The sequence below is a fragment of the Bombyx mandarina genome, chromosome 02 (assembly GCF_030267445.1).
Source record: "Bombyx mandarina strain Sakado chromosome 02, ASM3026744v2".
Taxonomy (NCBI): domain Eukaryota; kingdom Metazoa; phylum Arthropoda; class Insecta; order Lepidoptera; family Bombycidae; genus Bombyx; species Bombyx mandarina.
In genome coordinates, this window is record NC_143209.1 from 4,577,184 (window position 1) to 4,601,516 (window position 24,333).

At 43.0% G+C, this 24,333-nt stretch overlaps 1 protein-coding gene across 1 annotated transcript; it reads left to right on the top strand.

Moving 5' to 3' along the window:
- The first annotated feature begins 38 nt into the window (after positions 1 to 38).
- Positions 39 to 22,724, top strand: LOC114250261 (uncharacterized). The gene is made up of 10 exons (XM_089733216.1): positions 39 to 236; positions 5,319 to 6,054; positions 6,953 to 7,045; positions 7,724 to 7,870; positions 11,449 to 11,582; positions 15,819 to 15,960; positions 18,283 to 18,419; positions 18,488 to 18,619; positions 18,721 to 18,807; positions 19,162 to 22,724. Exons 1-10 carry the CDS (start codon positions 232 to 234, stop codon positions 19,280 to 19,282), a joined length of 1,734 nt encoding a protein of 577 aa, XP_089589342.1. The 5' UTR covers positions 39 to 231; the 3' UTR covers positions 19,283 to 22,724.
- Positions 22,725 to 24,333: the final 1,609 nt, after the last annotated feature.

A 24,333-nucleotide genomic window follows, 5' to 3' on the forward strand; every position in this document is an offset into this window, starting at 1 on the left:
TTATTGAAATGGCTAATGTGGCATGACTGCATAGATTTAGTAATGTCAAACTCACACTTGTCAAAAGTCAAGCAGTGTGTCAAATCAAACGCTAAACGGATGGAAATTGGAACCTGGGTGAAAAAAAAGCGAAGCGAGTTACCTATCGCTTCTCTGTTTATATTATTTAAAATACAAAATAAATAGTTTTCTGCTTAGAAACTTAAGAACAAAGGTCTATAAGAGTCACAGATGAGGTAAGTTGTTTATTTACCATTATATTCCTAGTTTGAGAAGAGTTGAGTTTAAAAATATTATAATTCATTAATACGTTCGAAATTTGTAAACGCGAATACATCATAAATATATGAACGCAAAGGAAAATCGACAGGTATCGAAGAAAGTCGTTTTACAAAAACCAAAATTATGAACAATAATTTGTAATTAATAGAAGCGAAATAAACTGTATCACATCTACCTACCAAATATTTAATTTATAACTTATATTTAATGTGTGTGTGTGATACGAATTATGGCTTGAAAAGTAGTAGTTAGAAAAATGAACTATGTAGTAAATGTTTTTATTGTTCACGATGGAAAGTTCATATCTCATGCTGTGCTAACTGAGCATTTGAACCCATAGACCTCAACATGAATGCAGCTTTGAGGTATAAGTGAAGTCAAAATTTTTTATAGGTAATATAGCAATTTTTATTAGGATACATAACTAGTATTTTCCTCAGTTTTTGTGAGCCAAAACTGCTCTGTTCACCTGCGAGGGTTGGGAGCAGGAGCAGTCATCAGTAAAAATAAATACTAAATTGATAATTTTTATTGACTCTGACTGACTATTTGTTTTACAACAAAATAAAAATACCTTTTTTTTATTTCCAAAAAGCTAAAAAAAGTAGATTATTAAAAGCAGACAAGAGTCTGATTGATCTCTTAAAACCTTCAATAACAAAATTTTGGTATTTTTAAAATAATTGCTTGGAATAAAAAATAACAAATATACTGTAAGTTAATGAATGAAATAAATGTAAACACATCAATTTATTCTATGATATTATTATAAACAATATCTTCAATATAATCAATATTTTTAGATTATCTGAAAGCCTAATTTTACATTATGCATTGAACATAAATTGTCATATATGGAGTTAGCTAAAATTCATGATAACATCCTCTTTTTGTAACTGATGAATGTTGAAAGAAAAAGTGAGATATAATACACCTTTAGATGGGAATGACCAAAGATGAAATTGTTCAATGGACTGATTAGTGACTCTATATTGGTTTACCGAACATAGTTTGTTAAAAATCCAAGATTATTGATCCATTACTGCTAGGTCATAATGAAATTATTATCATGATATGTAAAATTAATTTTTTTTTTTAAATTTAAAGTCAATATACACTTATATAATATAAAATAATTATTTAATTATATCAATGCTATAAATGAAACCCTGTGTCCACAAATGTAAAGAATTTCAAACCTCTGCACCTAGGCTCCCAAATACCAGTTACTTCCATTTAACTCCACACAGGAGAGAGCTCTTCGAATTGTCCATAATCCCATTCTCACTGATCGTTTGGAACCTCTGTGTCTGGAGATTTCTGTTCCCTCAGTATTAGTACTCTGAGGAATTGTTTGAGATGATACCATAATCTCGTTTTTAACATAGCACTGACCACCACTGGAGCAAAGTTCATCCATATTACCTGGAGTCATTGCGTCCATCCACAGTGCGTTTCTAGAGATCTTTTTTGCCACATACCATCTGGCTTCAAATGAGGCTCGTCGAGAGTATTAAACAGTAGGTAGCGGCTTGGCTCTGCCCTTGTCTTTGCTGATGTCCATGTGTAAAAAAAAAACCAAAAAATTATAAAGTAGAAATTTATGAAAAGAATATGGGTTTATAGTAATAAAAATATGTTAATATAATACAAATAAAAGTTTCTATTTAATATTCAACAATAACAATTCACTGACCTTGTAAAAACGAGTCAGCATACTTTTTCTATTATTATTGTGACGTTGAGCCCTGTGGTTTCACTACTATTAAATAAAGTAAATAAAGAACAAATATCAATGTAATTCAATAATATTGCTCTGGTTGATTTAGACATATCTAATACATTGTCAACCCGGCTCTGACTTGTGGTAAACAAACTGCTTTGATACTAGCTGGATACTTTACTGGTGGTAGGACCTCTTGTGAGTCCGCACCGGTAGGTACCAACACCCCGCCTATTTCTGCCGTGAAGCAGTAATGCGTTTCGGTTTGAAGGGTGGGGCAGCCGTTGTAACTATACTGAGACCTTACAACTTATATCTCAAGATGGGGGGCGCATTTACGTTGTAGATGTTTATGGGCTCCAGTAACAACACTTAACACCAGGTGGGCTGTGAGCTCGTCCACCAATCTAATCTATAAAAAAAAAGGCAGTGATTTTGTTGTTGCGTGATTTTGCTTTGGGTTGGCGTATTCCATTAAATTATGGAACAAACCGCCCTCCTCGGAATGTCCGTAGTGCCGTACCGCCTAGTTCTTCAATCGATATTGTAAATTAATTGACGCATCAGCAATAAAATAATCTTGTGACCCAATTTTGTATGACAATAAATGAAAAGAAAGCTTGAAAGGCCATAGTCGTGTCGTTAAAAATACCATTGTCTTACTTTCGCATGGCATGACAAGACCACATAAGGCCTTGGGAAAGTCACACCAAACAAAACTTACACCAATGCGTGCATTCATATCCCTCCTATTAAACAAACGGACATATTGTTTTAAATAATAAATAATAATTCTAAAGCATTTAGCATTAGCGGTAGGCAGCGGCTTGGCTCTGCCCTTGGCATTGCTGAAGTCCATGGGCGACGGTAACCACTCACCATCAGGTGGGCCGTATGCTCGTCTGCCTACAAAGGCAATAAAAAATAAATAAAAAAAAGCATCCACGTTTGAAATACTGCTAAAAATATTCTATAAAAATCGGTTGATCGGTATTTTTGCGTGATGATCCAATGAAGAAATATTGCATGCAGTAGAGATGTGAATGTTGCGATGGATGTGTGGAGTAACGAGAATGGATAGAATACGGAATGAATATGTTAGAGGAAGTCTGAAAGTGGCACCTGTGACAGAGAAGCTGAGTGATGAGACGAAATGAAAATGAGATTGGTAAGAGAATGTTAACTATGAATGTGGAAGGATATAGAGGAAGAGGTAGACCTAAGAAGAAATGGATGGATTGCGTGAAAGACGATATGGGTAAGAGGGGAGTGAGCGAAGAAATGGTATATGATAGAAGAGTATGGAAGGAAAAACCATGTTGCGCCGACCCCAGGTGACTGGGAGAAGGGCCGATAACGATGATTCATGAAGAAATACATCTTAGTAGAAAACTGCGCGTCGGATTCTTGTAGACACTGGTACTGCCTATCTTCAAGCGCAGCTCTGACTATTAGATCAGGCTCGAATGTTTATTTTTTTTTATTGCTTAGATGGGTGGACGAGCTCACAGCCCACCTGATGTTAAGTGGTTACTGGAGCCCATAGACATCGGCAACGAAAATGCACCACCCACCTTATTGAGCAGTAACGTAAATAAATATAATAGATTGTACAAAACATGCAATTTTCCCCCTTTAAAAATACCTAATAGTGATGTTTGTATGCTGATACGCGCTATGTACCTACATACACGCTTCGGTCAAAACAACATTTTTTGTGTCCGAACGCGTTCTAATGCAGTTGTCGGTTGGGGGGAAAACCTTGACATTATCGTTGTGAATCTAGACGTTCTAACATTTTATTGTTTGGTGGTGAATTTGGTCACGCTTCATGGGGACTAGCGTTAGATTCTAATTTCTAAAGTAGATGCGATCGTCGCGCCCCCTGTTGTAGGTTGGCTGTGCTGTGAGTAACATTACAGAGCACGAATAAACGAATCCACAGTTATTGAATTTTAACGGTTTCTGTTTAAACCCTGCCTATTTCTGCCGTGAAGCAGTAATGCCTTTTGGTTCGAAGGGTGGGGCAGCCGTTGTAACTATACTGAGACCTTAGAACTTATATCTCAAGGTGGGTGGCGCATTTACGTCGTAGATGTCTATGGGCTCCAGTAACCACTTAACACCAGGTGGGCCGTGGGCTCGTCCACCCATATAAGCTATAAAAAAAAATCGCTCTAATATACTTATATTTCGGTTTTCGCGAATGATAGAAATATTAAAATTACTTTTGCGGCTCAATCTCTCTCTCGTCATTGACCACGAAAGCTATTCAAAAAGCACCAAATAATATCCTACTTAAATTTTTTTTATTTTTATTCCCTAGGTATGTAAACGAGCTCACAGCCTACCTGCTGTTAAGTGGTTACTGGAACCCATAGACATCTACAACGTAAATGCGCCACACACCTTGAGATATAAGTTCTAAGGCAAAGTTAAAGTTAAGTCTAAGGTAAAGTTACGACGGCTGCCCCACCCTTCAAACCGAAACGCATTACTGCTTCACGGCAGAAATAGGCGGGGCGGTGGTACCTACCCGTGCGGACTCACAAGAGGTCCTACCACCAGTAAAAATGACGAATATGTAAATAATGTCGACGTAATTAAACTGTAATAGTAGCTTTAATTATTTCGTTCTAATATCATGACCCGCCTATCAACAGGAAAACAAAAAATAAATCAATTGTTAGTTCGGTTTGATATGTATGGGTGTTTATTTAGTATTTAAACATCAGATATTATTAAAATTTCGCTATTTGATAAATGAATAGTCGACCTCAATGTCGTTTAGGGTCGGTAGGTTACGGATTTGTGGTCGACCACCTGTGTGTGCCTCGCTGACTCCTAGTCGCATTCCCAGTACTTTTCTGATGATGTTAAGTGGTTACTGGAACCCATAGACATCTATAACGTAAATGCCGCCGCCCACCTTGAGATATGAGTTCTAAGGTCTCAGTATATTTACAACCCCCTGCCCCGCCCTTCAAACCGAAACGCATTACTGCTTTACGGCAGAAATAGGCAGGGCGGTGGTACCTACCCGTGCGGACTCACAAGAGGTCCTACCACCAGTAAGTTTGTATGAAACATTACTTTTAGGTCTGTATAATTTATATCATTCGTGGTTCCGACAGCGAAAGATAACTGAATTCAAATTACGTCAAATTCATACAAACAAAGCTAAACAAAGCGTGTGAACGACATTCATAATCAAAAAGGACAATGTGTAGAGATATGACCGTATTTAAGACATGCCGATTGCAAATTTATGTGACCAAAAGTACTCTGATTCACTTTAACACTATTCCACCAGCTTCACCACAATAAGGACGAATGAAGAGGACCTCACATCGCCGTCGTCAGACGAGAGAATGGACACAGGCTCCGAATCCTTCCGGTCACAGGACACTCCTAACTCGGCTCTGTCCTCAGACTGCGACGAGCGGGAGCCAGACACCGTTCTCCGTCTGCAGAACCCTCAAACAATCCTCAGGTTTTCAGACCACGATAAAATAAACTTTAACGACAGTTTGATTCATAAAATGTCCAATCTTCACCTGGATTCCCCTAAAATTAATACTAGGCCACACTCACTAGGCATAAGTCCCCCAAAGCTGAGTTCAACCCTCACCCTGACAACGAAACACCCGTTAATGGGCCTATCCAGTCCCGATGAAAATTTCCCAGATTTGATACCGAAAAAAGTTCATAAAATCGAAGATGAAAAAGACCTGAGTCTCTCCAGTATAGAAGATGAGCGCGCGACGTTCTTTTCGCCGCAGAGGAACACGTCAAAGAATAATTTGTATTTCACCGAAAACTTCGTCACAGCGGACAGTCAGATTCTAAACGATACCCTGGACCTGCCACCGGACGTGGCGAGGATCGATAAACACGAGAGAAGGAAAATAAAACCGAAATACGGTGATATGAAAGAAACTTTGAATGATAACAGTGCCATACATTTCGAAAAGTTCTCTAGTCAAAGTACGCCAAAGTGCAATATCAAAGCTGTCGATGTTACCCCGAAAGAGGAATACCACAGTGGGGTGAGTAGTGACATAGTCATTTTAATAAATACATCTCTACATTTGAGGCGTAAAGTTGTACAGATGCGATATTTTTCGGTATAAACATTATCAATTTTAGTTGGTCTGGTGGGCATTTATGCTAACATCTGTTTTATAAGACTTTATTTAATTTTTTTATTGCATAGATGGTTGGACGAGTTCACAGCTCATCTGGAGTTAAGTGGTTACCGAAGCCCATATACGTCTACAACGTAAATGCCGCCACCCACCTTGAAATATGTGTTCTAAGGTCTCCGTATAGTTACAACGGCTGCCCCACCCTTCAAACCGAAACGCATTCACGGCAGAAATAGGCGAGGCGGTGGTACCTACCTGTGCGGATTCACAATATCTACTACCTGGAGCCACTACTTTCATCCACAGTGCGTTTCCAGAGATCTTTTTTGCCACGTACCATCTGGCTATGGAATGAGCTCCCCTCCACGGTGTTTCCCGAGCGCTATGACATGTCCTTCTTCAAACGAGGCTTGTGGAGAGTATTAAACGGTAGGCAGCGGCTTGGCTCTGCCCCTGGCATTGCTGACGTCCATGAGCGACGGTAACCATTCACCATCACCACACCAGGTGGGCCGTATGCTCGTCTGCCTATACGGCAATAAGTAGATAGATGGTGGGATAATCATTATACAGCACACCAGAGTCTATAGATATCGCAATGTTTCTCTGACCTTAAAGGATACGCCAGAGGTCACAGTAAAATTGTACTATAGAAAGACAGGAGAGAGTAGATTGACAGTCTAGCGTATTGGGCTACGACACGAACTCACACCCGAGTCAGATACATAGGTACCTGTCAGTGAAATAGAGCCCGTGTGGTACCCACCAAGCCACGCCTATAAAAGTGGTATTGTATCAGGTGGCAGAATGGTGCGAGTCTCCGTCCCACCTCCGCTCTATACCTAACTTCGAACTGCCGATCGAGATGTCCAGCGCCGTGGGGATGCGCAATGTAAGTACACAGTAGATCACCATTGCTTAGTAATCTTCTTGCCTTGGTCTAGCATCTTCGATGGTCTGTTGACGTTTGTCGGGAGAAACTTCGCATCAAGAAGAATATGTCATAGCATTGAGGAAACCGAGGATGCGGTCCAGTGACGGACGGCGTGGGTGTGGTAGTGTGAGCACTGACTGCTTCGATGGGTCGGTGGTGTGCTAGCAGAAAGGGAGATGACCGGAAAATTTAAAACTACCCCGAAATCCTCTACGGCCGAAGTATTGTTGAAACTATTATAACTCTATACTAATATCTTAAAGTAGTCTTTATTTTCTATTCAGGATTTTTTTTATTACTTAGATGGATGGATGAGCTCACAGCCCACCTGGTGTTAAGTGATTACTAGAGCCCATAGACATCTACAACGTAAATGCGCCACGCACCTTGAGTTATAAGTTCTATGGTCTCAGTATAGTTACAACGGCTGCCCCACCCTTCAAACCGAAATTCATTACTGCTTCACGGCAGGAATAGGCAGGGTGGCACCTACGCAGGTACGCACGGGTAGGTGGCACGCACCTACCCGTGCGGACTCACAAGAGGTCCACCAGTAACAAGAAGTCCTACCACCAGTAAACAAGAGATCTTGTTGAGATGCCTGGCTTATTGCAACGTAATTATATCCCAATCTAGGAATTGGAGTCTCCAGACGTGATTTCCACTTCTACTCAGGAAGATAGGTCCACGTACCAAGCGTTGCTAGATCCTTACACGGGAAACGTGGCGCTCTGCCACACCGCCCCGCGGAGCCCTAGCATACAGCGGCGGAAGATACAGTTGGTGAGTGCCACAATTAATTTTGAATAATGTGAAAATATACATTTGGAACATTCCCGAAAACACGTTGGGTCATGGAAATAAAATCTAACCAATAAATGACGCTACCATCATCTTATAAGGTTATTATAAGCATAAATAAAAGTGCCCATAGAAATGATCGAATATTCTATACTAATATATAAATCTACAGTAGTTTTTACGGATGTTCCATTATAACTACTGAACCATACATCCGATTGACTTGTAACTTGGTATCCATGTAGAAAATACATGTACTTAATGTATAGGCTAATATTTATATGAGTGTTGGATTCCATAATAATAATGATAATAAATAATAATGTTAATTTTAAAAGCCCAGCGAAGCGGACGAGTACGGCTAGTCACTACTAGGCTGCACTAAAAGTATCGGGAATGGAATATTTCCACTGTTCCTGTCATATTAAAATCTTTTTAATTGAAAACTCCTTGGTTTTAAAAATCGAATACCATTTATTTATTTAAAAAAAGATTCTCGGTCTTGTCACGAGGTTTTGTCAAACTTGTTTAGTCGTTGAGAAAATGGAATTGACTCGAGAAAATTCAAGAGCGATGATTTATTATGACTTTCGAAGTGGTTTAACACAAAAACAGTGTGCTGACCGGATGATTTCTGCATTTGGTGATGAAGCCCCATCCAAAACCACAATTTATCGCTGGTTTGCTGAGTTTCAACGTGGACGTGTCAAGCTCAGTGATGATCCCCCTCAAGGTCGTCCAAAAACTGCAGTCACCCAAGAAAACGTTGATGCTGTGCGTAAGCTGATTGAGGAAGATCGACATATGACATATCGCGAAATTCAGGCAACTTTAGACATTGGCATGAGTCAAATACAAATAATCTAGCATGAACAATTAGGTGTAAAAAAGTTGTTTTCCCGATGGATACCGCATTCGCTCTGTGAAGAGCAAAAAGCGGCTCGCGTTACTTGGTGCGTCAGAACTCTCGAAAGATTCCACGCAGGATCCTCAAATGCTGTATACAACATTGTATCAGGTGACGAATCCTGGGTATAAGCGTACGAACCCGAAACAAAAAACCAGTCACGAGTTTGGGTGTTCGAAAATGAGTTAAAGCCAACAAAAGTTGTTCGTTCACGGAGTGTTGCAAAAAAAATGGTGTCCACGTTTGTTTCCAAAACCGGCCATGTTACGATTATTCCTCTTGAGGGACAAAGAACGGTTAATGCAGAATAGTATGCTAGCATTTGTTTGCCACAGGTCGTTTCTGAACTCCGTAAAGAGAACTGCAACCGCCGCATCATCCTCCATCACGACAATGCGAGTTCTCACACCGCGCACAGAACAAAAGAGTTTTTAGAGCAAGAAAACATAGAATTATTAGACCATCCGCCGTAGAGCCCCGACCTAAGCCCTAATGATTTCTATACTTTCCCTAAAATAAAGAATAAATTGCGTGGACAGAGATTTTCATCACCTGAAGAAGCTGTGGACGCCTACAAAACGGCCATTTTGGAGACCCCAACTTCCGAATGGAATGGTTACTTCAATGATTGGTTCCATCGTATGGGAAAATGTGTCAAATTTCGCGGAGAATACTTCGAAAAGCAATAAATACATTTTTAAATAGTAATGTTGTGTCACTTCGTTAATTCCCGAAATTTTCAGTGCCGCCCTCGTATCACTACATAGTATAAAACAAAGTCGCTTTCTCTGTCCCTATATCCCTATGTATGCTTAAATCTTTAAAACTACGCAACGGATTTTGATGCGGTTTTTTTAATAGATAGAGTGGTTGAAGAGGAAGGTTTATATGTATAATAACATGCATTAAGTAGTGGAGAAATCAATAATAAATTACAGTTTCCGAAGCGCAGCGAGGGCGGGTCTCTAGTTACTAAATAAAAATCAACAATCTTGGTTATTTTTTCTCACCTCACGCAACAATAGGTCGTGTTGTAGTGTTGTGTGTTCATAACAGTACTTGTTCGCACGGTGCTTATACATTTTTTTGTAAACCCACGCGGAGGAATGTTTGCGTTTTAAAACCTGTTGTTTTAAAATATTTTATGGCTTGGTACCGCGAGGCCTTTAAGCCAAGTCTTTTATTCTGTTTTAATATGAAAAATGAGAGTAACTTGATTAAATTGAGATTTTAATCAATAGGGATGAAATTAAATGAAACGAAATGAGATGGGATGAAATAAAGTCTTTATAATATGGTGGATATGTACTGAGACTTTAGTAGACTATTTGGTAGAACCCGAGAAGCTAAATCGAGCAGTTTTATTTCATTTTCCCACATTTGTGCACTAACACAGTTTCTAAATAATTAATAAACCACCGTTATTACACATTTAACCTGAAGTATAGTCCCCGGCACGTAACTTGGCAAGAGTCGCTAGATGCGCAGAAGTCGTTTTTTAGGTCTCTTTGGTTGTCAAGCGGGACGCAGGGAAAGACGTAGCACCGTTCCGAGCGCGCGATTGGTGCGTCAGTCGACCCTCCCCTCCCGCACCGCGTCCCGTTCCGTTCGCTCCCGATTACACATGCGCCTATTAAATTTGTAGGAACCCTTTGTTTATATTGAGTTTTTGTTACGAGTTGTTATTATTGTTTTAAATTTAGTTTTTTTTACGAGTGTTATCGTTTTAAGTTTGTTTGCAATGCCAGGACCAAATACCATATAGTCGATTCAGTCACTGAGCGTTTTATTATTTACGCCAATGACGACAGCGACTCTTCGTTATGACGACGATGAGGAGCCAACTCCTTTCACCAGCTCAGGTGCTACCATAAATTTAATCCAAGGGGTAGCACTATTAGAAGATGATAGTGAAGACGGCGACACATAATTTTTAATATTAAGTATATTTTTTTAAATAAACTTCTTAACTTTTAATTGTATTTTATTTATAACACCTAATACACTTCACGAATTCCTCTCTTTTCTTTAACTTTCTTCTAAACACACAGGCTTAAAAATAAATTATGGCAAATAAAATTTTTTATAAAATTGAATTAAATTATATGCGGGCAATAAAAGTGACAATTTTTTTGTTGCAATGTGCACTATGCGCGACATTACCCCCACTACACCAAAACCTTGCCAACTTACGTGCCGCTTACTATAACATTAAATTAACAAAATAAAATAATTCACACAACTGAGCTAACGGTGTTCCCACCAAAAATTCCTTTTCAAAACTTAAATCAGAAGAGCCAAAATGTTTTATGACAAGGGAGACTGTAACCCACCAGTGAGACCTACATCTCTAATTTCAAATCCTAGGAGTAAGAGCTCTTTTGTTGTTTGAGGCACAGCAGTCACTCTGACGGAGAATCTTCTTCTAATTTCTCACAACAGCAGAAGAAGTAGTGGTCTAGCGATGTGCCTCACAGAATATGAACCTTCTTTTGGGATTGGAATGGAAAGATTTAGGAATTGTAGCAAATATATAAAATGCTATAAAAAAACTTTGAAATATAATTGAATATTACACCGCTGGTCAACTCAGCTTGTGACTAATATTGTTTATAGTAATAAAGTCTACATCTCTGTTGTAACTCGTCCCCAGCCACCTGAAGATGACAGGTGTAGTCTGGACAGCGTCAGTGGATGCTCCATGGAGTCCGAAGAGGAACCCCTGGAACTGGACAACGCCAGGAGTTGTCCCGACCCCCGCAGCGAGGATGATGACGACACGAAGAGGTAAAAACCTTGGAGACTGGTCTATTTTATTTAATAATAATGAAGGGGATCGTTAAGTTATAATGAATATAATCTTACCGGTGGTAGGACCTCTTGGGGGTCCGCGCGGGTACGTACCACTACCCCGCCTATTTCTGCCGTGAAGCAGTAATGCGTTTCGGTTTGAAGGGTGGGGCAGCCGTTGTAACTATACTGAGGTCTCAGAACTTATAGCGGAAGGTGGGTTGCGCATTTACATTGTAGATGTCTATGGGCTTCAGTAACCACTTAACATCAGGTGGGCTGTGAGCTCGTCCACCCATCTAAGAAATAAAAAAGGAGGAGTATGAAATTTTCCACACTTATAGAGAATATAGAGAAGGAGTGCGGAATGTTTTTTTTATTTTAATTATGCATAAAAAATTAATTAAATCAATAAAAAAGACATGAAACACACTACCATGTATTTGACACACACGCGCATATATAGCCTTTTGTTAATTGTTAAAGTCTTGGTCTAATTGAGAATAGATTTGTACGGTTTGTACATACCTAAATAATACGTGGACACGCCGTGCGTCGTCATTGTGGTGTCAGGTTATTTTATTATATTATCAGAGCAGTGCACTTAGCAACACGCACTCGTTAAGACGTTACCATCTGTCCTTAACCGACATAATAAAGGTGCTCAAACAACATACTTAGTTTACTCTTTGGAACTCAACAAAACTTCCCCTTGGAACCCAACATCTTTTTTGGTCCTTCGAGCTTATTCTCGCATGTTTTTGTGTCTCTTACAACAGTGGCGAATCGGTTCGGCTGGCCTCTCACAAGCGAGAATCCCCAGCTGCATTGAGACAAGGGCGCACACACTGGGTAAGAGTGCATAAACATAGTGAGATTTGGATACGACCAATTTATCAAAATTGGATCTTCGTGTCGTGAACTACGCCTAGCTGTACTTGTCACCGTCAACTACGTGCCAAGTTTGGTGAGCTATCACATTATTTCATAACATCAACATGGACAAACTTGAACTTCAATCAACTTGTTTCGAGAATATCAAGACTTTGTGTACAAACTACCGCAAAGATTCTTCGTCTCGAAAAACTGAAGAGTACCTCAACATACGTTTGTCATCTTTGGAAGAACAGTGGAGAGACTTCGAGGCGAGAAATGCCTTATTACTACTGGAACTGGAAGACAAAACTATACATTATTTCTCTGAAGACGTTTACAACAAAACTAAAGAAATGTATCTAGCAACAAAAACAGACATAAATAACAGACTTAAATACTTGAAACAGCAAAAACATAGTGTGAATTTTGATTTAAGTGACATTTCTGTTGACTACACTCAAGACTGCGAGGACGGAAAATCTGAAAAAATACAACAACTTTTAAATAAACAAGAATGCAATTTTAATGCGATTTATCATGCATTGTCTAAAATTGACATCATTAGAACTAGTGAAAAGTGGGAGCTGGAAGAAAATTTTAACATTTTAAAATCGAAGTGGGAGTCCATCGACAAACTGCACTGGGAAATTGACTTTCAGCTGAAGGGATCTAACGATCACTATTACCGGATGTACTCAGATATCGAAGAAAAATATGATGAATTGAGAAAACAACTTCAATCTAAAATTTGGTCGAATGCACACTATCAGCAGTCGACACCGAGAATGGAATTACCTGATTTTTACGGTAACTACAGTAAGTGGATATCTTTTAAGGATCTGTTTCTTGAAACCATCCATAACAACCCAACAATTAACAAAGCGCAAAAAATGAAACACCTGAAAACCAAATTGAAGGGCGAAGCAGAAAGTCTGGTACAGCATTTATCCGTCTGTGCTGAAAACTACATCTCCTGCTGGGATATTTTAGTGCAACGGTATGATAATCGCCGCCTACAATTTTCATCGTTTTTCAACACAATGATGAGTCTCCCTGTTATACATCAACCCGACGCTAACAATCTCAAGAAAATGCATGACGTCATTAAGGAATGCATGAACGGCATAGCTAACATCGGACTGGATACGGCAACGTGGGATCCAATGATCGTGCATTTAATGTTACCAAAATTAGATTCAATAACTTTAAATGATTATATGAACGACATCCGAGATCACAGAGAATTACAAAACTTGCAAGATTTTTTATATTTTTTGGAGTGCAAGTTTATGGCATATGAAACTGCAAACTCGGAGTAAATGGAACAAACCTACGAAAAATATCAACGTCGGCGATATCGTATTGGTTAAGGACAACAACTTACCTCCTGGAAAATGGGCCCTAGGGCGGGTGCTCGAAACTCATCCAGGTTCTGACGGATATGTCCGAGTTACGACCATCAAAACTCGAACAGGAGTAACCAAACGTCCCGTAACAAAACTATCACCTCTACCGTTGGCCTCTGAAATCGAAAACCAAGGAGATCCCACAACTAAGGAGGAACAAAGGTCAAATTTTGAAAGCAAAAACAAAAAAGGCAGAAATTAATTATCGAGTCTTTTACTTACGATGCTGACAATGTTTACATTTATATCTGGATCATATGGGTCCGCGCTATTAAGAGCTCAAATTACTAGCTTAGAACGCGAGCGCCTTATCTACTACGACGCAATCAGTAAAATTCAAATGGTACACAATGAATGGACTTTAATTATGTATTACAACATTAAAACGTACTGGGAAGGAACTCGTCGCACCGAAAACTATTTTCTTTTTGAAATGCATATTATATACCACTTGTATCTAATGAAGATTTTAACTTATACAGGGCGATACCATTGCCTGTGAAAAACAATGAAAGCTACGCATATATGCGAACTTCATCGAAATATATCGCAGTAAACTTGGAGAAAAATATATATATTTCGCTAAATGAAGATGATCTTAAGAGCTGTCTCCAACAAAGTTCAGATAAAATTATATGCAAAACAAATAAACCTATTTTTGACATGCATAGCAACGGAGCTCCATGCGAAGCGAAACTGCTGTCACATCAAAACCTCGAGCCCTGTGACGTCGAGAACGCGTCATGCAAGGACGCGTGGCTTGAGTTACATGCATCGAACAAGTGGCTCGTCATATGCTGCGATACGTGTACTTTACGCACCATATGCAACGGTGACGTGTTCTCACACACCATGACGTCATCGGGGATAGTATCGCTGCCACAAGGATGTGTACTTCAGTCTAATGACTTAACGATATATGCGCATAATCGTTATAACAGCCGTGTGAAGTTAGATTATGAAATCGCAAGTACAACGTTCGACAATTCAGTAAACAAAATAGTAAATTTAACATACAACTACACTCCGAATCTGTTCCAGCCTACAGCACGTGAAACAAAAATTATCACTAAAGAGATTGCTGAGCAAAAGGAGCAGGAAAAACACTTTCCGTCGACCATCATATCAGCGCATGACATACATCAGTATGTCATTACATACTTATTATTAGTAGCAGCTCTGGTTATTGGTCTCGTGTGGGTTGTGAGGAAACATTCCCACTGCTTAAGGAAAAAGAAGAGCCATCCACTTGCACTCACTGAAGATATCGAACTTCAAACATTTCACCTGCGGCACGACCGACGAGATGATGGTGTTCAAGCCCAAGTCGCGCCTCCCACCGAAGCCAGCCCGAAGCGTAAACACCAGTGGAACCAACTTTGCCTTTAGTTTTGATTAAGTTAAATTTTAAGTAATTTTGTTGTGAAATGTCATTTTATACATATTTTTACTTTTACCTTTACATTTTTAACTTTTATATTTTTTACATTTTTATTTAAGCTTACGAACTATTTCATTTATTGTTAATCGATTGTTTCTTGCTCTTTTGGGTTGCCAAGATGTACGGTTTGTACATACCTAAATAATACGTGGACACGCCGTGCGTCGTCATTGTGGTGTCAGGTTATTTTATTATATTATCAGAGCAGTGCACTTAGCAACACGCACTCGTTAAGACGTTACCATCTGTCCTTAACCGACATAATAAAGGTGCTCAAACAACATACTTAGTTTACTCTTTGGAACTCAACAAAACTTCCCCTTGGAACCCAACAAGATTATTAATGTTTATCTTTAAATATTATTTGTCTATAGTGTCGCCCTGGAGAAATCTGTGATTAAAGAAGTTATAGTCTTTGACAATAGAATCATAATGCTTAAAGTTCTATTTTAAATTAATTATGGTCGAATTTCGACCACAGGGCGACCACTAGTATTGTTTAATGTCCAGATCGAAGTCAACGAACACAGTGAGCGAGTCCAGCGACCTCATCCCGGAGTACTCCGCCGCGGACGAGCTGCGCCGGGAGCGGGGCTGGCGCTCCGTCAGCAGCCCCGCCGCGTCCCCCCGCCGCGCGCTCTGCGACATGAAGGTACCCCGGGCAGACCCCCCGCCGCGCCCCTCCGTCGCGCGCTCTGCGACATGAAGGTACCCCGGGCAGACCCCCCGCCGCGCCCCTCCGTCGCGCGCTCTGCGACATGAAGGTACCCCGGGCAGCCACCCCCGCCGCGTCCCCCCGCCGCGCGCTCTGCGACATGAAGGTACCCCGGGCAGACCCCCCGCCGCGCCCCTCCGTCGCGCGCTCTGCGACATGAAGGTACCCCGGGCAGACCCCCCGCCGCGCCCCTCCGTCGCGCGCTCTGCGACATGAAGGTACCCCGGGCAGACCCCCCGCCGCGCCCCTCCGTCGCGCGCTCTGCGACATGAAGGTACCCCGGGCAGACCCCCCGCCGCGCCCCTCCGTCGCGCGCTCTGCGACATGAAGGTACCCCGGGCAGACCACCCGCCGCGCCCCTCCGTCGCGCGCTCTGCGACATGAAGGTACCCCGGGCAGCCACCCCCGCCGCGTCCCCCCGCCGCGCGCTTTGCGACATGAAGGTACCCCGGGCAGCCACCCCCGCCGCGACCCCCCGCCGCGCGCTCTGCGACATGAAGGTACCCCGGGCAGACCCCCCGCCGCGCCCCTCCGTCGCGCGCTCTGCGACATGAAGGTACCCCGGGCAGACCCCCCGCCGCGCCCCTCCGTCGCGCGCTCTGCGACATGAAGGTACCCCGGGCAGACCCCCCGCCGCGCCCCTCCGTCGCGCGCTCTGCGACATGAAGGTACCCCGGGCAGCCACCCCCGCCGCGTCCCCCCGCCGCGCGCTCTGCGACATGAAGGTACCCCGGGCAGCCACCCCCGCCGCGACCCCCCACCGCGCGCTCTGCGACATGAAGGTACCCCGGGCAGACCCCCCGCCGCGCCCCTCCGTCGCGCGCTCTGCGACATGAAGGTACCCCGGGCAGACCCCCCGCCGCGCCCCTCCGTCGCGCGCTCTGCGACATGAAGGTACCCCGGGCAGACCCCCCGCCGCGCCCCTCCGTCGCGCGCTCTGCGACATGAAGGTACCCCGGGCAGCCACCCCCGCCGCGTCCCCCCGCCGCGCGCTTTGCGACATGAAGGTACCCCGGGCAGCCACCCCCGCCGCGACCCCCCACCGCGCGCTCTGCGACATGAAGGTACCCCGGGCAGACCCCCCGCCGCGCCCCTCCGTCGCGCGCTCTGCGACATGAAGGTACCCCGGGCAGACCCCCCGCCGCGCCCCTCCGTCGCGCGCTCTGCGACATGAAGGTACCCCGGGCAGACCCCCCGCCGCGCCCCTCCGTCGCGCGCTCTGCGACATGAAGGTACCCCGGGCAGCCACCCCCGCCGCGTCCCCCCGCCGCGCGCTCTGCGACATGAAGGTACCCCGGGCAGCCACCCCCGCCGCGACCCCCCACCGCGCGCTCTGCGACATGAAGGTACCCCGGGCAGACCCCCCGCCGCGCCCCTCCGTCGCGCGCTCTGCGACATGAAGGTACCCCGGGCAGACCCCCCGCCGCGCCCCTCCGTCGCGCGCTCTGCGACATGAAGGTACCCCGGGCAGACCCCCCGCCGCGCCCCTCCGTCGCGCGCTCTGCGACATGAAGGTACCCCGGGCAGACCCCCGTCGCGCGCTCTGCGACATGAAGGTACCCAGGGCAGACCCCCCGCCGCGCCCCTCCGTCGCGCGCTCTGCGACATGAAGGTACCCCGGGCAGACCCCCCGCCGCGCCCCTCCGTCGCGCGCTCTGCGACATGAAGGTACCCCGGGCAGACCCCCGTCGCGCGCTCTGCGACATGAAGGTACCCAGGGCAGACCCCCCGCCGCGCCCCTCCGTCGCGCGCTCTGCGACATGAAGGTACCCTGGGGAGTCCCCCCCCCCACTGCTGGTAGGACCTCTTGTGAGTCCGCGCGGGTAGGTACCACCACCCTGCCTGTTTCTGCCGTGAAGCAGTAATGCGTTTCGGTTTGTAGGGCGGGGCAGCCGTTGTAAGTATAGGGGAATGATACTCCGCCCCGCTTAGCTGCTTACTTTGAAATTATAGTAATGAGCAGCTACGTTAGTCAGTCAGTGGTCAACATGCAGCGATCCACCGCGGCCGCTGACGCGAATAAACATGTAATTATATGCAGTGTTTCATTGACCACTGCGATGAGGTTTCCGGAGGAGAGCGCACAATAAACCCTCAACATCAGCAAACCTCACATAACTATACTTGACACCTTAGAACTTATATCTCAAGGTGGGTGGCGCATTTACGTTGTAAATGTCTATGGGCTCCAGTAACCACTCAATACCAGGTGGGCTGTGAGTTCGTCCACCCAGCAAAACTTACCGTTGCGACTTGCAGGTGATCGAGCCGTATAAGCGCGTGCTGTCCCACGGCGGCTACGACGCGCACGGCGCCGCGCTCATCGTGTTCAGCGCGTGCCACCTGCCAGACAACTCGCGGCCCGACTACACCTACGTCATGGACAACTTGTTCTTGTGAGTAGCCGCCGCGCCCCCCGCCCCCCCGCGAGCCCCCGCGTCACCCCGGTGCTCTCGTGCTGCAGGTACGTGATCTGGACCCTCGAGCGGCTGGTGACGGAGGAGTACGTGCTGGTGTACCTGCACGGCAGCGCCGGCCGCCGGAGACTGCCCGGCTTCCACTGGCTCCACGAGTGCTATAAGCTTATCGATAGGAGGTATTTGCAACTGATTGCTGTGCTTCTGATTAATTAGTCCCCCCCTCTACTACTGGAGGGTCCGATCCGCACATCCCTTATATATATTTATTTATTTTCAGATTACGCAAAAGCCTGAAGCACCTGTATCTGGTACACCCGACGTTTTGGCTGAAATCGTTTGTGATACTAACCAAGCCCTTCGTAAGGTGAGTCCAGCCTGTATGCGCGTTAAAATAATGCGCCCCCCCCTTCCCCCCGGACAGTATGCACACAGCGACCCCCTGGATACAGGAGGTCGGAGGAGCTACCGGCCCCCGAGCGTCCGCAGATGTTCTAACGCGGGTAGCCCCACCGCATCACGCGAGGTCGTTGACCCCGCCAGTTGTCGTTGCTACATCGCGTCTTATAGTTATCTCAGTGCTGCGGTGTCATAAAAAGCATGCCGTGCATTTAAAATTTGTATCTTTAAGAGTCGTTAAAACGGACGTTGGCTAAGAAGCCAATGTCTCACTAAGTGCTCACGAATGCTCACGGATGTTCACCCTTCTATTTTATTTCAGTTCGAAGTTCTTCAAGAAACTGAGCTACGTTCGTAATCTACAAGAGCTTATGCAGAGGGTCCCGGTGGAGCCCAACGCGATCCCGGAGACGGTCAAACTCTACGACGCCATGAGGAACTGAGGCCAACGTTGCGGCAAATGTTAACGTTTTATTGACGTTGAGCGGCAGAATCTACCGCGCGCTGGTCCCGAGCGCACGGAGCCGCGAGTGTGCCAATCCACGGCAGTAAAATCTTAACCACATAATTAGATAAATGATAGCTTTATGCACACTTAACATCAAGCGAACTGACGGCTTAGTGTTGTACGATCGTGGTGCTCTGGAGACTATTTTAGATAACTCAGCTTTGTTATGATCTAATGGAAGCTTACTGTCGATACTCAATCTGCAAGACCAGGCGATGATAAGTGATGCCTTCATTGACGGGCCACTTACTGACAGTCTGCTGCCAAGCGTGTCGGGACTCGTGTTACTAATATTCATTATCAAAAACAATGTTTTGGCGCACAAGTCATCGCTTATAATCAACTGAGTCATCTACTGTACTTAGTAATGAAATACTTACTTGATTTAGTTAATTTAGATATCATTTTGTCTACACAACAAAAGCAAAAATGTTTGTCAACAATGAGTATTCTACTAAACAAGAAGCGAAGACATTCCAGTGTTAGGATATATAAGTGACCACATACGGTCAGTCGCAAAATCGCGTCACCACCGCGCCCCCCACACGTTAGTGTTGCCAGTGCACGCGGCGAAAGCGGTCGCACGTTGGCAACCCCACAGCTACTCCAGAAACATTATCTCTAGTTGATTAATATCTCATATTAATCATTTTCATTTCATTTCACTCCATATTATCATTTTTCATAAAAATATAAATATTTCCATTTTATATTATATAGCTGAGTCCTGCGGTGTCACCCGCGGTTGTTGCAGTACCGCGGGTGACGCCGCGGGCGAAGCAAGTCTAAAAAAGTTGCCTAAGTAACTCCTTATATATTCAGCTACCTATCAGTGAAGAATAAAAATTAAAATAAGACATGACTTAAAGGTCTTAGTTACCAGGTCATAAAATCCCTTTAAAAAAAAAAGAAACATTCTCTACAGATATATTAATATTGTTTTCGTCTTCATTCCGCGTCCATTCACTGATGTTGCTGCTGCTACTGTGGCGCCGGACTCCTCACTCGCCACTTCGCAATCAGTATTATTACGCATTCAATTATTGTATCTCCAATCAATTTGAATCTCATTCTATATTGTGTTCTTTTAAATATTTATTTTATAGATGAAACTAGTGACCCGCCCTCGCTTCGCTTCGTAAACTGTAATTTATTATTGATTTCTCCACTATTTAATGGATGTTATTATACATATAAACCTTGCTCTTCAATCACTCTATCTATTAAAAAAAATGTGTGCGTGTACTAGTGTACACACGTAAGAAGTGAAACTTGTTTATGGCCTTATTTTTCGAAAAATGATCTACATGCAACTTTCTAGAAATTGGTTAAATAAAGTTAAATTAGATAAAGTTTAAACAAAAGGATTTTATTATCATAGACATGAATACAAATAATACAATTATTTCACTTTACCTTTTTGCTACTAAGATTATTACAGCATTTTAATAATACATCTCTTTGATATCATAATACCCTGCTACTTTTCTTCCTATAAATTAATAATAATAGCACGGTCCACGTGGTGTTAAATGGGGTTCCTGAGGTTCGTGAAGTTTGACCCACCTTGAGACATGAGGTCGATTTCTCAAATCCGAAACCATGCTTCAGAACATACCGCCGTTAATTATTAATAAATCTCTTTGCTATCATAATACCCTGGTACTTTTCTTCCTATTATTTTACGTAATAACAGTAATAAATAGCACGGTCCACGTGATATTATTAAGTGGGCTCCCTGAGATTATTGGAATTACAAAATGATTTCCGTAATCCACCTGGAGACATGAGGTCAATTTCTCAAATCGGAATCCATACTTCAGAACATACAGCCGTTAATTAATAAAGAAGGCTGTACGTCAGAGTAAAGTTATAATAATACATCTCTTTGATATCATAATACCCTGGTACTTTTCTTCCTATTATTTTACGTAATAACAATAATAGCACGGTCCACGTGATATTAAGTGGGTTACCTGGGATTATTGCAATTACAAAATGTATTCCGTGACCCACCTTGAGACATGAGGTCGGTTTCTCAAATGCGCATCCATACTTCAGAACATACAGCCGTTAATTAAAAGATGGCGCGTAACGGAAAAATGTGACGCGTAACCGAAAAATGTGACGGTAAATTTTTTTCCAACGCCGATAAGGAAGTTTCACTTCAAAAAACCGCATCAAAATCCGTTGCGTAGTTTTAAAGATTTAAGCATACATAAGGGATATAGGGATAGAGAAAGCGACTTTGTTTTATACTATGTAGTGATAAATGATAGTTGTTTATTGTATACTTTATATTACTACATCACTGCGTCTGTGTGAGGGGCGCGGGGACGGTGATTAGGTCAGATACCAATCACCTTGCGATCAACAAGACAATAAGATTAGACCCCGCTGGGAGTCGCAGGGTCCCCCAACCCCCCTGTGTCAAGGTCCCCCCCTACGTCGGTCCCACAGACCCCGCGGCGCCGCTGTGTGCTGCTACACAGTATACCTAAGCTTTAAATCGTTCATGAATTTAATGAAGTACCTGTAATTAAGCCATTTTGTTTGATAAGAGAATAAATAATGCACAAGCAATGTAGGTTTATTGTCTTTTACATGATTTAGTTTTAAGTTAGTTAGTGGGGCGCCGCCAATACTTCATTACAATCCAATACACAGATTAGTTGTGTGCTCACTTGTTGTGGGAAAATCTACGGAAACTGTACAACGAATGATTATGGAATTGTAATGTGTTAAAATTACATTATATTTACCTTTTTTTTACATAATGTTTATTTAATACCGAGATTTAACTCCCACAATACTCGCGCGGATCTCTGAACGACAACACTGTTCATTCCTGAGTCATTCCAGACACTGAATTAGTGTAGCAATTATAGTGTTATTACTGTACACAATATTTCCTTACTTTTAATCTGAAAGCGGTCTCATAGAAGTGAAATCAATATACAATATTGTGGGCACGTCTGTCTGTATCCCTCCATGTAGTTTGTGCGTGCTTGCGTGCGTGCGTGCGTGCAAAGGGATAGTGGGATATTAATGGCGTCCCATAGCCCGAGAATTTCGCAATTATTACCGGACTTTACAGTAATGTCGTTTTTAAGTCGGAAGATTGGAACGCGCCCGTGGGCCGCAATAAAATAGCACTCTCATTCTTTTTTTCGTCAATGGCAACCTTCCTGTCGCGTCATTGCATTCGTTATTATTTGTAAAATTTCTAGATTGTGATCCAGTGAACGGTAAAAGTATTATGAATCGTTTCTAAGAATGTAATCTGTATTGTGAATTATTTAATTATTCTTAAATAAACTTATTGTTATTTAAATATGATTTGATAAGTTCTGTTGTAAATAAATGCATTTGGAATACGTTTTGTGTTTGACTTGCGTAAATTCTATTAGTTTACTGCTAATCATCATAACGTGTGTGCCCCCACCTTCATTGAGGCGTGAGGTCGAACCCGGTTGTACTGCCCCCACCCTCCTGCTTCACCTGATGTAGCCAGATTAGTGTGTGATATATCACCACTTACTATAAGTCGGTAACACTGTTCTAACTATCACTACAGTGTGTATATGAAATGCAATTGAATTTTTTACATGCAGCTACTGAACTATTGTCGGTATAAGCAACGCTGCGGGAAATGTGGGTAGATTTTCATTTTACTGGTGGTAGGACTCTCTTGTGAATCCGCGCGGGTAGGTACCACCCCCCTGCCTATTTCTGCCGTGAAGCAGTATGCGTTGCGGTTTGAAGGGTAGGGCAGCCGTTGTAACTATACTGAGACCTTAGAACTTATATCTCGAGGTGGGTGGCGCATTTACGTTGTAGATGTCTATGGGCTCCAGTAACCGCTTAACACCAGGTGGGCTGTGAGCTCGTCCACCCAACAAAACTAAAAAAAACTTAAATTATGACGTCAGTCCCATTCTGTAAACTGGTAATCGTTCGGATAGCCTAGTGGTCCGTGCGCGTGTGGGTTCAGTATGCTTAGTGCGAGTTTTTTTACTTTCTCGATAGCGTAAAAGTTAGCCACCCCAATTTTGTATGCAGTTGGAACATAATTTTTTTTTTTTACAACAATATAGCATATATAACATTTTTTTTTTTATATAAATAAATATTTACTAACAATCACACCACGTTAACTGGTCCCGTGATAAGTTCGTAAAGAACTTGTGTTACAGGTACCAGATAACGGAAATAAATGTAAGATTTTTATTATACACATACATATATTTAATATACATCCATAACCCTGGAAAAGACATTTATATTTATCATACAAATATCTTCCCTTGGCGGGATTCGAACCCGCGACCCCCTTGTGTAGTGACCATGTCACTTACCACTACACCAGACGGCCGTTTAAACAGCGCCCCTAGCGGCAAACGTAGGTAAACGATCTCATTCCATATACAAATATGAGCTAACTTTTACGCTATCGAGAACGTTAAAAAATTCGCACTAAGCACACTGATCCACCCACCACCGGTTGATAGTGGAGGTCATTCGTGAACACGTCGGACACGTATGTCTTTGATCAGTGGCCGGCGTAGCAGCACCCTCGCAGCCAACGAACACGCGACGGTGACAACGAATGTAAAGGCCTTTCTTATAAGATCTCTTTAATAAAAACATGTTTAACTATGTCGAGGGGTGAGCGACATTTCCCTTACAACATTTATCTTTGTAATTAAAGGTGTGTTTTATTTAGTATAAACAATTGATGATTTTGTTTTTTTTTTTTTTTTAAGTCACGGCACTCTAACTGGTCCCGTGATAAGTTCGTAAAGAACTTGTGTTACAGGTACCAGATAACGGAAGTACATGTAAGATTTTTATTATACACATACACATATATAATATCCATCCATAACCCTGGAAAAGACATTTATATTTATCATACAAATATCTTTCCTTCGCGGGATTCGAACCCGCGACCCCCTTGTGTAGTGACCATGTCACTTACCACTA

Excerpts from the sequence above, each read along its gene's own strand:
- LOC114250261 (XM_089733216.1), top strand. Across the intron at positions 6,055-6,952 it reads AAGAGGAATACCACAGTGGG|GTGGCAGAATGGTGCGAGTC; the intron begins GTGAGTAGTGAC and ends GTATTGTATCAG. Across the intron at positions 11,583-15,818 it reads GATGATGACGACACGAAGAG|ATCGAAGTCAACGAACACAG; the intron begins GTAAAAACCTTG and ends TTTAATGTCCAG.